Source organism: Rhodamnia argentea, chromosome 11, assembly GCF_020921035.1.
Source record: "Rhodamnia argentea isolate NSW1041297 chromosome 11, ASM2092103v1, whole genome shotgun sequence".
Taxonomy (NCBI): Eukaryota; Viridiplantae; Streptophyta; class Magnoliopsida; order Myrtales; family Myrtaceae; genus Rhodamnia; species Rhodamnia argentea.
In genome coordinates, this window is record NC_063160.1 from 21,661,404 (window position 1) to 21,674,818 (window position 13,415).

Below are 13,415 nucleotides of genomic sequence, written 5' to 3' on the forward strand. Positions count from 1 at the left end.
TCTTCTTCACCCACGTTCGCCGAGTCAACCGCGCGAGCTCAGATTCTCTCTCTCCCTCTCTCAATAACTTTCTCTGCGAATCTTCAACCAACTTTCTCTGCTGCTGCTGCTCGCTCTCTCCTCGGAACGAGCCAACCATGTCGTCTTCTGCCTCCTCGTCGCTGTCGTGTCCTAAGAAGATGATCACCCTGAAGAGCTCCGACGGAGAGACCTTCGAGATCGAGGAGATCGCCGCCTTACAGTCCAAGACTCTCGAGAACATGATCGACGAGGACTGCGCCGACACTTCAATCCCGTTGCCGAATATCAACGGCAAGATTCTGGCCAAGGTCGTGGAGTTCTGCACAAAGCACGCTGAGGTCGGCGTGGATGCCGAGGGCCTCCGCGCTTGGGACGCCGAGTTCGTCAACGTCGAGCACTCTACCCTATTTGACTACATCCTGGTCCGTATTTCTATCTCCTTTTCTCAATTTCGATGGTTTTCCATGGGGTAGAGCGTATGTTTTGCTGCTCTTTTGGTTTCTGAGGAACGATCGATGCTCAATCTTGGAAAGTTTCGATTTTTTTCGCAATTGATTTCTCTGTAAGAGTCTGCGAAGTATTGTTGAATTGGGTGCTGAGGACTTGGCAATTAGGGCATTCTTTGAGTGCTGACCTCTATGCATCTGCTTCTTTTTCTTGATTACTGTTTGGTTGTCCAAGCCTCTCTTGGTCATAACATTGGATCAGAACTCAGAGGAGCTGACATTGGGGCAGAAGCGAAAAGAAAATGAAGACCCCTTTCTCCTTTTGGTAAATAGAGAGGACCAAACATCCCGAGGAGATTACATTTAGACGTTCTAATGAGAACGTGCTTCAGGGACTATTCCATAATTGGCGAGCCATTTTGCAGCTTTACTTCCTTCTCTGGAAGTATGGCGAATCTGCATTTGCTGGAGGACATGGACTCATGGCTCGGCTGATGAATTTCGTCGGATGAGCATTGCATCCGACAATAATCCTTTTAAAACCCCAAACGCCAGACATGGTTTAAGTCCGAACTGGAGAGCTATAATCCTGCCTGCACGATGATGGAAGAACAGACAGAAAACGGGAAAACCACATCATTTTCTCCCTTTTTAGAAACACCCCTCCTGCTCGTGCGAAACCTGGATTACCTCGTTTTTTTTTTTTTTTGGGGAGGGGGGGATCATAACCTGGATTACCTCGTTAAGTGAACTAGTTCTGTTGAACTTACACCTTCCTTTTGATTTCGTGTTCCTCGATTCATTTTAGAACAATATAACAAAGCCCATATGAGCAAACGGGATGTTGGATCCGGATTCATCTTTGGATTTAGTCAGGCGAGTTCTCACTTTGGCCTTGTCAATGCTGACAGCTTTGACCAAAAAAAAAAAAATTGCTGACAGGTTTCCTTTTCCTCAATTCTGTTAGGTAAGTCCGACATTGCTACTCACAAATTCAGTTAGGTTGGTCTGATGTTGCGACAATTCTTGCTTTAATCGTCTGCACAATCCATGAGCTTTGCCTAGCTGCTGGCAGTGCTAGGCCTCCAACAGCTGGTTATTCTAGTTTAGCATCAGCTTTGTTCGAAATGGATCTCACTCTATTTGGCCGATGAATCAAGTCGGATCTACTGTTTATTTTTTGCCCTGATCATGTACAAGTATTTACACCCAGATAACTTGACGTGAATGGCAAACATAAGGTCCAAGATGTGCTTATTTCCATTCAATCTGCACCTTCGGTAGAGCTTGTAAATGTGATTTGCGAACATGAACTCTATAAAGCTTGCTTTTTTTTTTTTTATGTGTGCTCATCAGTTTTTCCTTGCATCCCCGTTCAGGCGGCAAATTTCCTGGAAATTCCAACCTTGCTGAACTTGGCGAGCGAGGCTGTGGCAGACATGATCAAGGGCAAAACCCCGGGTGAGATACGCAAGTTTTTCAATATCAAGTCCACATTCTCACCGGAAGAGGAAGAAGAGGAGCGTCGGGAGAACCAGTGGGCATTTGATTGAAAGCAAGCCTCTGCGAAATCCTGGAGTTCCCACTTTCTTTTTCCTGCCTATCGACGGATCAGACATTGGCTTGTAAAACTTCTTTACTTCGCGCGCAGTGGACTCTTATGTGAATTTTTCTGACGTAAAACGGACGAATATTCAAGCGAAAATTTCACATATTCCTCGCCAATTTGGCGGAGGGCTGCCCTCGCTTGGGGCTAGCGACCTCCGCCGACCATTGCCCGAGGCCTGGCGGTGGCCGGCACAACTGAAAAAAACGTAAAGAAGGAAGACAGAAAATAAAATAAAATAACAAAATATTGAAAAATATTGAAATATTAGTAAATATTGTCAACGTCAGCGATTTCAGTCATAATTGATCGGATAGACTCAATTGTTAAAATGTGAAAAAGGTTTAGGACTTAATTAAAAAGATTAAAAAGTTTAGGGCTGAATTGGTAAAAATGCAATAGATTCGGAACATTATGGATAACTGCTCGTTATCAAAGCAGGCTATCGAGTTGTACCTATTGTTCGAGGCATTTTGCGAATTGAATGCGGAGTGCGCAAGTCGAGAAGCATGCCAATCTAAAGTTTTCATTAGATCTATTGACAATGTAACAAATGATCTACGTAGCGCCACGGTTTATGTTTGGCACATTAAAGAATGCGGTTATAAAATTAAGCCTAACAAGATCTCACTTATTGATCGGTAACTTGAAGTTTGATGATACTAACGATTGATTTGATAATAAACTGTTGTCCGATAAAATTTTGTCTACTACATTGGTGGAACGTAGAAGCCTAAAACCCACCAGGCCTCGTCAATGGCCCGCAGAGTCGCCGACCTCAAGTGAGAGGGCCGACCTCTATTGAGCCTCGGCCCCCGACTCATCTCTCTATTGAGCGTATTAATTTTATTAATAACATTTTTGGTATACCAACACTACAAATGCTATAACTTTCGTACGATACTCACTTTTTTTTTCATTACTTGAGTATCATAATCTAAGTATGACGCTTACTTAAGTACCATAACTTTTTTTTTTCCAATCACTTGAGTGGCATATAATTTTTTGATAGATCACGTAAGTATCATAATTTTTTAAAAATGTTCACCACAAGTCTTGTTTCATGTCGGATTTATAATATTTGGGTGAACGTTTTTAAAAAAAATTGGCACTTAAGCAATTTATTAAAAATTATGATACTCAATAAATATTTTGTTTGGACAAAAAAAATACCTTTTTGTAGAAATTATGGCACTTAATCGGTGAAAAAAAGAAGTTATACAGTAAGTACCGTACCAAAGTTACATGCGGTACTTAGCCCTACCGCTCCTTTCCCAAAATCTCACCGAGTCAACAGCGCGAGCGCAGACTCTCTCTCTCTACCTGCAACTTTCTCTGCAAGTCTCCCTCTCTCAACGAAACGAATCAACCATGTCGTCTTCTTCCTCCTCCTTGCCGTCGTGCCCTAAGAAGGTGGTCACTCTTAAGAGCTCCGAAGGAGAGACCTTCGAGATCGAGGAGATCGCCGCCTTACAGTCCAAGACTCTCGAGAACATGATCGACGAGAACTGCGCCGACACTCCGATCCCGTTGCCGAATATCAAAGGCAAAATTCTGGCCAAAGTGGTGGAGTACTGCAACAAGCACGCTGAGGTCGGCGTCGACGCCGAGAGCCTCCGCGCTTGGGACGCTGAGTTCGTCAACGTCGAGAACACCACGGTCTTTGACTACATCCTGGTCCGTACTTCCGTCTCCCTTCCTCAATTTCGATGGCTTCCTTTGTGGTGGGTTTCTGTTTCGTAATAGTGATGATGTTTGCTTTGCTGCATTTTTGGTTGCTGAGGAGTGATCGATTCTCAATCTTGGAATCTTTTGTTTTTCTCTCTTTCTAAGAGTGTGAAGTGTTGTTCAATCGGGCGCGTAACGTGCGATCAGACCTCAGAGGAACTGACCATGGGACAATAGCGGAAAGAAAATGATAAGACCCTTCTCTTCTTTTGGTAGATAAGATCATAAGAAGGCCAAAACAGCCAAAGGAGATTACATATTACGACGTTCTAAACTAAAACTTTTGTCTCCTTTCAAAAGATGAGAGACGCCTTGAGGGGTTTGCAGAACCATGCAATCCTCTGCCTCAGAGACTATTCCATGGTTGGCGAGCCAAGAACTCATGGCTCAGCTGATGAATTCCGTCTCATGAGCATTGCATTCTCTGACTCTTTCGTCCCCTTGGCCTGCTCCGCCAAACAATGAGAGTCCAATTCGTCTGTACTTACTATTCCTAGAACCCAAACACCAGAGATGGCTAATTACAAACCGGAGAGATACAATCCTTCCTGCTCGATGATGGAGGACACAGACAACAGCGGAAAGCCCCATCATTTTCTCCCTTTTAGAAACAGGCCCTCTGCTCCTGCAAGACCTGGAGTTAGGTGAACTAGTTCTGTCGATCTTACACCTTCCTTTTAATTTCAAGTGCTTGATTATTTTAGAACATTAAGTTGCCTTGAACCCCTCTTCGGAATTTTAGGATTCAAAACCCATATGAACAAACAGGATATTGGATCCGGATTCGGCTTTGGATTAGTCAGGTTAGTACTCACTTTGGCCTTGTCAATGCTGGCAGGTTTCCTTTTCCTCACTTCTGTTAGGTAGGTCTGGCATTGCTACTCACATATTCAGTCAGGTTGGTCCGACATTACTACAAATCGTGCTTTTATCATCTGCACAATTCATGGGCTTTGCCTTGAGGGAATTGCTAGGCCTCGAATAGTTGGTTAATCTAGTTCAGCATCAGCTTTGTTCCAAATGGATCTCATTCTGTTTGGCAGGTGAATCAAGGTAAGTAGTTTGATCTTCAATGGGATCTGTTGGTTATTTTTTGCTCTTATAATGTACAAGTATTTATACACATAACTCGACATGAATGGCAAACATAGGGCCCAGGATGTGCTTATTTCCAATCAACCTGCACCTTCAAAGAGCTTTTAAATGTGATTGATGACCTGAAGGTTAAAGCTTGCTTTTTTATGTTTGTCCTAATCACTTTTTCCTTGCATCCATCCATTCAGGCGGCAAATTTCCTGGAAATTCCGACTTTGCTGGACTTGACCTGCCAGAGTGTGGCAGACATGATCAAGGGAAAGACTCCGGCTGAGATAGAAAAAACATTCAATATCAAGTCTGCATTCACACCGGAAGAGGAAGAACAGGTGCGTAGGGAGAACCAGTGGGCATTTGAATGAAGCCTCAGAGAACTCTGGGTCTTTCCTTATGTTAATATTGTGATGTTCTGTTTCTTTTGCTGCCTTCTTACTACGTATGAGACATTGGCTTGTTAAATGTTTGCTTTTGGCAAAGTGAACTCTTATGTGAGTTTTTCTGACATGATATGAATGAATGTTCAAAGTGAAAATTTCACGGATTCAATACTTAGGGAAGGTTTGATCTTCCGGCATATTCTTGTAGTTGAGAACTCTGCGAAGTAGAATTGTTAAGATGGACATGTATTGTAAGAAATGTTCCATATCGGATAATTGATATGATGTGGAGTAGTTAATATATCCTAGTTGGTACATAATTCATTGCCTTAAGTTTTTTGAGTGCATGTGAGCCTAATTGGATGCTCCCTCTAGTGATCTCTTCACATGTGGCAACTTCCAATATAGTGAAGATAGTTAATATATTATAGCCGACCCACAATATATTGGTTTAAGTTTTATAAAAGTGGGGTTAGAGAATAATATGAGCTACTTTGCGAAAGAGAAGCCATGAATGTAGCTGTTTCGTACTGCTGATGCCTCGAGCAAACCTAACACTAAGGTAACTTGTGTGGTATATGGGATAATTAATTATATCATAGTTAGTTTATAATGTATTGATTTAAGCTTTTGCGTAAAAGTGGGTCTCGGACTTGGACTTCTTTTTTATGTTCTCGCTCGGTGAATGTGTCAAACTTGTGTTGAGCTCTCCCAACAGAAGAATATGAGCTACTTTGCAAAAGGACAGCCATGAATGTGGCTGGTTGGTACATATGATGCCTCGAGCAAAGGCCATGTCATGATAAGTGTAGGGAGTAAGTATTGAAATCTACTAGCGATCGTAGTTCGAGAAGTCAAAAGTCTCAAAATGGGGACTAAGATTTTGAGCACGTGAAAAATGAAAGGATTAATACCATGAAAAATCTCAAATTAGTACATCCGTGATAATTTTATTCCAAATTATTTTTTTACCACGAAAAGCCCCAAACTGGTATGTCTATGATAAATTTATCCCAAACTATTTTTTTTACCATAAAAAATCTCAAATTGGTATATATGTGATAAATTTATCCTAAATTAATTATTTTTACCACAAAAAATCTCTAATTGATATATCTGTGATTGATTTACCCTCCCATTAAATTGGGTTAATACCACAAAAAATACTAAATTAATACACGTGTGACAAACATAGGGTATAAACCCCGAACCGGTATATCCATGAACTGCCACGTGTCATTCAACTTAGCAATTTGACTGTTAAATTTAACGAAAACTAATGGAGGGTAAATTTGTCGCATGTGTATCAGGTTGTGGTAAATTTGTCACAAGTATACCAATTTACGATTTTTTATGGTATTAACCCAAAATAAAAGCCTTCCATTTGCATCCCCCATTCATAAAATAAACCTGTCGAATAAGTTTCTCTGATAAGATTAAGATGTAAGGCTGCCGGAGATAGATGACAGCTGTTGACCTTGCGTTTATGATGAATAAGGAGAGACTCAATGGAAATTACAATGCTCTTCTTCTCAATGCAGAATTAGTCATAAGTTTTTTCAATATGATCGATCTCATTGTATCATTTTGACGATTTGCCAATATAGTTTTTCCGATCAATTTTGATAAAAAAAAATTACTGACCTAACGACCCAATAATCGTTGTGAGTCGTACGTGGCATAGCTAGAGCTAACTTGGAGATATCAATATATCACTCAAGCCTCGGTTACCCTTCTTGCACCACGGCAATTCGAATCGAAAAAAGAAATTTAAAAATTTTTCTATTTTTTTGCCTTTTCCTTTTTCTTTCTTTATCTCCTTTTCCCCTTCTTTCTTCGCTAGTCGCCGGGCCTCAACGCGGGCTGGCGAGGGTCGCCCTCCTAAGCCTCAAGCGAGGCTTCACCTCGCCAACATCGTCGAGGCTCAATGGTCAACGAAGAAAGAAAGAAAAAAAAAAATAGAAAAGAGAAGGGAAAAAAATAAGAAATATTAAAAAAACAAAATTGTTCACCTTAGTGCCGGCCATGCCAAGTAGGGCGGTCGGCATTTACATCAGCAACTCCCCGTCCAATATGGGTCGGAAGGACTACACCGACAAATTGTCGAAATATTTAGGATTAAATTAGCCAATTGAAAATTTTGTTAATGAAGTGGCATTACTTATAACAGGTGTATGACTCTTTTTATTTTTATTTTTATAATTTTAACAGTGATTTTGCTCCTTTGCGGGAGTCCAAAAATTATAGATTTCACCAAGTCCCATGTTGGATGGAAGGAAGACTTATGGACTCCGTGTTCGGCGCTCGTGGTTGATCCATATCAGAGCAAGTTTTCGTCTAGTCCCCTATTGTTCAAGGTATTTTGTGCACTGACCACGCGCTTCATACATAGAGAAGCATGCCCATATAAAAGGTTGAATCTTTAAGACTCGAGCTCTTTAATTAACTTTCGTGAGCGTAATATATGTGGTGAATTGGATTCGAATCATTGGAAAATGTAAATCTCACGTGGATTTCATGCGAGCTCCATCGGATTTGTCGTTCTGTATTTATTTTAAAGATTTTTTATGAGATTATCGTCGATGTAAGGGATAAGTTTACACATCATCATGCTTGTGGATGGCCACGTTGAAGAATTCCATTACAGAATTAAATTTAAACGCGTCGCTTATCCATCTATAAGTGGGCGAGAATGTCTTTACGGATGTAGTTTTAACGCGTAACTATTTCTTGCAAGATCTTGTTTTCTTTGTTCTTTTGGCCAAAGAACAAGAATTGCATGCAACTCGCGTCGGTTGATATTTCTCCCTTCTTTCTCATCGATTCATCACGGAGTGCACATACGAAAGAGCCGGTGTAGTTTCCGGTTAGACTATGGTTGCCTAGCTCCGTTTTCATTTTTTAGCGCAAGAACATAAATTGTCTAATGACGTTAATACCCTCGCACTTATGTCGAAAGGTCCATTTTCCTTAAAACTACAATATAGAAGCCCTTTCTTTGTCATTCATTGTTAATAGACTCAATGAACGAATATTAGTCCATTTACTCTTTTCATGTTCAGTTTGGTGAATTTAATCTTTGAAGCCAATTTGGTCTGATTGACGTTTGATGTGGCCATTCAACTCAGCTATGGGAGCTATTTTGTTGACGTCGCTGCAGATGTTACCACCAAATTAACAAAATTTATATAATATATATAGATATATATATAGAGAGAGACACACACACGCGTATAAAAGCAAAAAAGCAAAAAGGAAAAAAGGAAAAAAAAGAAAAAAGAGAGAAAAATGCTAACAAAATTTAAAAAAACCGAATAAATTAGAGAGGCGTATCCCCCTTGCCCCTCCTTTCGGGACAAGGACCGACCAGCGACCACTAGCTAGGGCAGGCACCCTTGTGTAATGGTGGTGCTGCTCGTCGGCCACTGCCGGCATGGTAACGAGCCAGCAAGGAGTGAAACTCAACGCGTGAAGCCTACGAGATATAAGGATGGCCCAATTTCATGAATGTGGCTAGTTGGAGCTGCTTAGACCCGTTAAATGGATGAGTCGGGTCAAAATTGGTTCGACCCCAACAGACCATCTTATTGAATATAATTAGCTTATATGACTACTCAGCTCATTATCTATAAGTTAAGAAATGAGTTGATGACCTATTCGACAAGACTAATCTTTGTCGTGCCTCGAGCAAAGGATGATGTCCCTTGCCTTGGTAAGGATAGGGAATGAGTATTGCAATCAGCTGATTGTAGCGGCGAGAAGTTGAAAGACTCACAAACTTTGAGACGAAAGTATCATGGCGATGGATGGTAACTAAGGGAGCGCATAACAACATTTTTGCTCTAGAAATCAACTTCTTGCCAAAAATTGATTTCTTTATTTTTACTTTTGGAGCAAAAAAATGATCATGAAGTAGCAAAATAAAGTTGCGTAACCAAATGGATTTCTACTCCGGAAGTACTTCTGAAGCAGAAACTCTACTCTAGAAATGTTATCATGCGCGCCAATGCCTCATGCATCGGGTGACGCCTCTTTTCACAGCGTACGAGAAATAAAAGCCGAAAACACATGCATTCCGCGTTCATAAGAAGAGTCTATCAAATATGCTTCTTCGATAAAACTAGTATCTAAGGCCACCGGATGTTGATGATTGTTGTTGGACTAGGGTTTATGATGAACAACGAGAGAGACGGCAAGAGCTTAATTTTCTAGGGATCCAAGAGCCAGCAAATTGAGCTCGGATTTCATCCGTTTCTTAGCCCACGACATGGTGAAAATCACGTGATGCGTTCGCTTGCTCGACTTGTATTTTCCGAAGTATTTCCAAGTCCAAATTGCGTAAGGCCTGCGGTTTTAACATTATGAATGTTGAAGTATTATCTCACATCGTTTGGTAACAAATCTTAAATGCTTTTTATATTCACGCGATCTCCTTTTATATATCAGTTTAAACTTTTTACTTAGGATTGATGTAACGATAACCTATGTTTTAATATATGTTTAAGGTTTTGTTTTTTAAAAGAAAATTTGATAATACGATTTGTGTTTCGGGTTCGGTGAATGATTTATTATAAAGTTCGCATCGAACATGTCGCCTCGTCCGGCGACCGCCGAGGGTCAACGCGTCCATTGCCTCGAGACAACAAGACGAGACTCGATCCCAACTACCACCGACTGAACCTTCATTTGCCCAAATGGTGGGGGCATTGATGGCATGCCACCGATCCCGACATCCTCGCCGGCTTAATTTCCTGAAAAAATTAATAAATTCAGGTCCAAATCTGCCTCAATTTTTTTTTTTTCTAAAAAGAACATTAATTCTTGCTCTAATCCCAAATTTGTCCCGTATCCAAAAATCGTCCTCTGCAAAATTATCAACATTAGGAGGCTACTATATGATCAAATCATGCAGCTACATGACTTAAGAATTCGATGTTGGAAATATGGGACAAATTGAAGGGTGAATGAATGAGAAATTGATGCTTAAAGAACACCTTTGAATTGGAAGTGGGAAGTGGAAAAATACTAGTCCCACATTGAAAAGAAAGAAGGTTATAGAGTGCTTTATAGATAGTTACCCTCTTTTTGAGTGGTAATTGTCACAATACAAGTATTATGCCTCGCGCATAGGCGCAGGGGTGCAAATCCCAAGCCCCGACGGAGGCCCAACAAGCTGAAACTCGGGCGCGAGCGCATTCTGCTGTTACATAATTAATATTATAACGGCAGATTTAATCAACCGTTATAATTCATTTTTCCGAAACGCCCCCCATCTCGCTGTTATAATTCCTCAATTTCGATTTCTTTGAAGTTCAGCATTACCTTTTACGATAGTGTTCTTTCTCGTTTGGTTCAAGTTCGCCGAGAGCTTTGAAGCGTTGTGCTACCTTCTTTGCTGCCGACCGTTGTATCCTGGGAAACAAACGTTCACGAGACCTCAAGCACACACCGAGGGGGCGAATCTGTTTTTAAGGAAACTGTGCCTAGCACAGGCCTCGGTATTTGTTTGTATCGAATCCATTCCCTTTCATTTCGGTTGTTCTCTTGCTATAGTCTTCAATTTTGCGATCATTTCCTCAATTTGTTTATGTATGATTATTTTTGCCAATTGGTAAACTGTGCATAGCGTACACTAATGCCATATTGAATTGTTACATTCGATACATTTTTTTTTTACCAAAAGAATTTGATACATAATTGATGAATAAATGAATTACATTATGCAGTTTTCTACGTGATTACAATGAGGCTAATGGTGTGTTTGTTTCATAAAAACTTTATGTTGGGGAAATAGTTTCACCCGACATTTTTTTTGAGGAAAATGATCGATTTTCCATTATTTGGTTGTGAGCATACGTGGATTTTACTTATAGAAATGTTTTCCTTAAGAGTACATTATGTATTGCTATCGGGCTATCTAAATTACTGATTATAAAATGAAATATGAACCTATGAATTCAGAATCATAGGCATGGAGAAAATTGGGCGACTAATAAAAGATCGGCGAATTTCAAATAAAATACTTCTAAATAAGCAATGGAAAAAGAGAGTCGTTGTCCGCCGGTCGCCCAATCGTGAAAATTTTATGATGTTATCAAACGAATTTCTGTATCGAAAATAGAAGTTTTATGTTGTTATCAAACGCGTATCTCTGTTTAGAAACTCATCCAAAGAATAGAAAAATATATTTCTAATCAAAAATAGAATTTGAAAAATAAATTGTTGTGGTTCGCGCTCTAAGCGTAGTAGAAGACAATTTACGGATTATAAATGTTTCAGTTTCACCTTCGCATAAGGACAGCGGAGATTTTAGATTGTTCACCGAGTCACCTGTACTTTCTCTGCAACTCTCTCTCTCTCTCTCAACGAAACAAACCAACCATGTCGTCTTCTTCCTCCTCTTTGCCGTCGTGCCCTAAGAAGATGATCACTCTGAAGAGCTCCGACGGAGAGACCTTCGAGATCGAGGAGATCGTCGCCTTACAGTCCAAGACTCTCAAGAACACGATTGACGAGAACTGCTCCAACATCCCCTCCCGTTGCCGAATATCAACGGCAAAATCCTGGCCAGAGTCGTGGAGTACTGCACCAAGCATGCAGAGTCTGGTGCTCTTTTTGTTGCTGAGAAATGAGTCATGATCCATGCTCAGTCTTGGAAAGTCTCACGGCGGAAAATAACCCATCGATGAACAGGCAAATATCGTGCCTAGTAAATATTTACGCGGTTCGGCTATTGACGCCATAAATAAAGTGATTTCACCGTAGATCAAGTGTTATAACAGAGATCGTAATCACACTCAAATCAGTCAAATATTTGAAGTGTTTCACAACCATCAATTGCATCTAATAACTTCCACATGTTTAGCTTCATAATTTCTCGTGAAATAATTACTCAACCTCACGAAAGAATTCAAATGCTTCTCTGTTTAGTAATGGGCAAAAATCAACAGTCAACACCCACCTGAATAAATTGTACATGGGGATTCCTTTCAGACTATATTGTGTATGTTCTTCTATAGTTTATACAGATACTCTGTAAAGGAACCCTTCAGAAAAACACGAAATAGATCAAAATTGAGACAATTTTTTGAAGAAAGTTGTCAAATTTTTCTTCCTAAGAGTCTGTGAAGTGCTGCTCAATTGGTGCTAGGACTCAGTGCATTCTATGAGTGCTAACTTCTACGTGTCTGATTCGTTTTCATGATTATCGTTTGCTCGTCCAAGCCCCTCTTGGGCATAACTTCTATGGCTTAGCTGATGAATTCCATCAGACGAGCCTCGCGTTCCCCGACTCTTGTCGTCCCCTAGAACAGCTCCACTAAACAATACGAGTCGAATCCGAAGGTAATCGGCACAGTCCATGAACGTTGCCTTGTGGTTTGTGCTAAGCCTGGAATAGTAGGTTATTCTAGTTTAGCATCAGCTTTGCTCGAAGTGGACCTCATTCTACTGGGCAGGTGTATCAAGTCAAGTAGCCTGATCTTCAATGGGGATCTACTGTTCATTTTTTGCTCTTATCCTGTACAAGCACTAGCCTTTATACCCAGATAACTCTGACATGAATGGCGAACGTAATGTGCTCGAGTCCAATCAACCTACAACATAAAAGAGAGCTTTGACATGTAATTTATGACTTGAATGGCTAAAGCTCGTAATTTTTGTTGTTGTTCATTTTATGTTGGTGCTCATCAGTTTTTCCTTGCATCCATCCATGCCGGCAGCAAATTTCTTGGAGATTCCAACCTTGCTGGACTTACTTGGGCTGCAAGACAGTATCCGACAGGATTAAGGGTAAAACTCCGGCTGAGGTGCAGGAGCTTTTCAATATCCCATCCCCACCTTTACCAGTAGAGTTGAAATCTACTGATTCTACCGTGAGAAGTCAAGAGACCGAAAAATCAAGACCTAAAGTATCTCACGATGAACGCCTCGTGCACCGAGTGGCGCTTCTTTCTTATGCATATGAAAAAAATAACAGCGTTTCCTGTCCGTTCCACGTTCATAAAATAAATCTGTCGAATATATTTCTTCTACAAGCTTGAAGATGTAAGGCACCTGATGTTCATGATTGTTCGAGGTGTTTCATGCATTGAGTAAGCGGAGAATAGACCCGTCAAACCAATCGGTCGGGTAGAAAATGGT

At 40.6% G+C, this 13,415-nt stretch overlaps 2 protein-coding genes across 2 annotated transcripts; both read left to right on the forward strand.

Moving 5' to 3' along the window:
• Position 1: 1 nt before the first annotated feature.
• Positions 2 to 2,819, forward strand: LOC115735789 (SKP1-like protein 1). The gene is made up of 3 exons (XM_030667188.2): positions 2 to 443; positions 1,847 to 2,037; positions 2,775 to 2,819. Exons 1-2 carry the CDS (start codon positions 138 to 140, stop codon positions 2,018 to 2,020), a joined length of 480 nt encoding a protein of 159 aa, XP_030523048.1. The 5' UTR covers positions 2 to 137; the 3' UTR covers positions 2,021 to 2,037; positions 2,775 to 2,819.
• A 499-nt stretch (positions 2,820 to 3,318) lies between these two features.
• On the forward strand, positions 3,319 to 5,516 carry LOC115735788 (SKP1-like protein 1A). Its single transcript, XM_030667186.2, has 2 exons — positions 3,319 to 3,750; positions 5,085 to 5,516. The coding sequence occupies exons 1-2, from the start codon at positions 3,319 to 3,321 to the stop codon at positions 5,256 to 5,258; spliced, it is 606 nt and encodes a 201-aa protein (XP_030523046.2). The 3' UTR covers positions 5,259 to 5,516.
• The last annotated feature ends 7,899 nt before the right edge of the window (positions 5,517 to 13,415 follow it).

Bases quoted from the DNA above. Each gene is read 5' to 3' on its own strand.
- LOC115735789 (XM_030667188.2), top strand. From the start codon at position 138: ATGTCGTCTTCTGCCTCCTCGTCGCTGTCGTGTCCTAAGAAGATGATC. The intron at 444-1,846 runs GTCCGTATTTCT...ATCCCCGTTCAG, and splicing joins CCCTATTTGACTACATCCTG to GCGGCAAATTTCCTGGAAAT.
- LOC115735788 (XM_030667186.2), top strand. From the start codon at position 3,319: ATGCGGTACTTAGCCCTACCGCTCCTTTCCCAAAATCTCACCGAGTCA. The intron at 3,751-5,084 runs GTCCGTACTTCC...CCATCCATTCAG, and splicing joins CGGTCTTTGACTACATCCTG to GCGGCAAATTTCCTGGAAAT.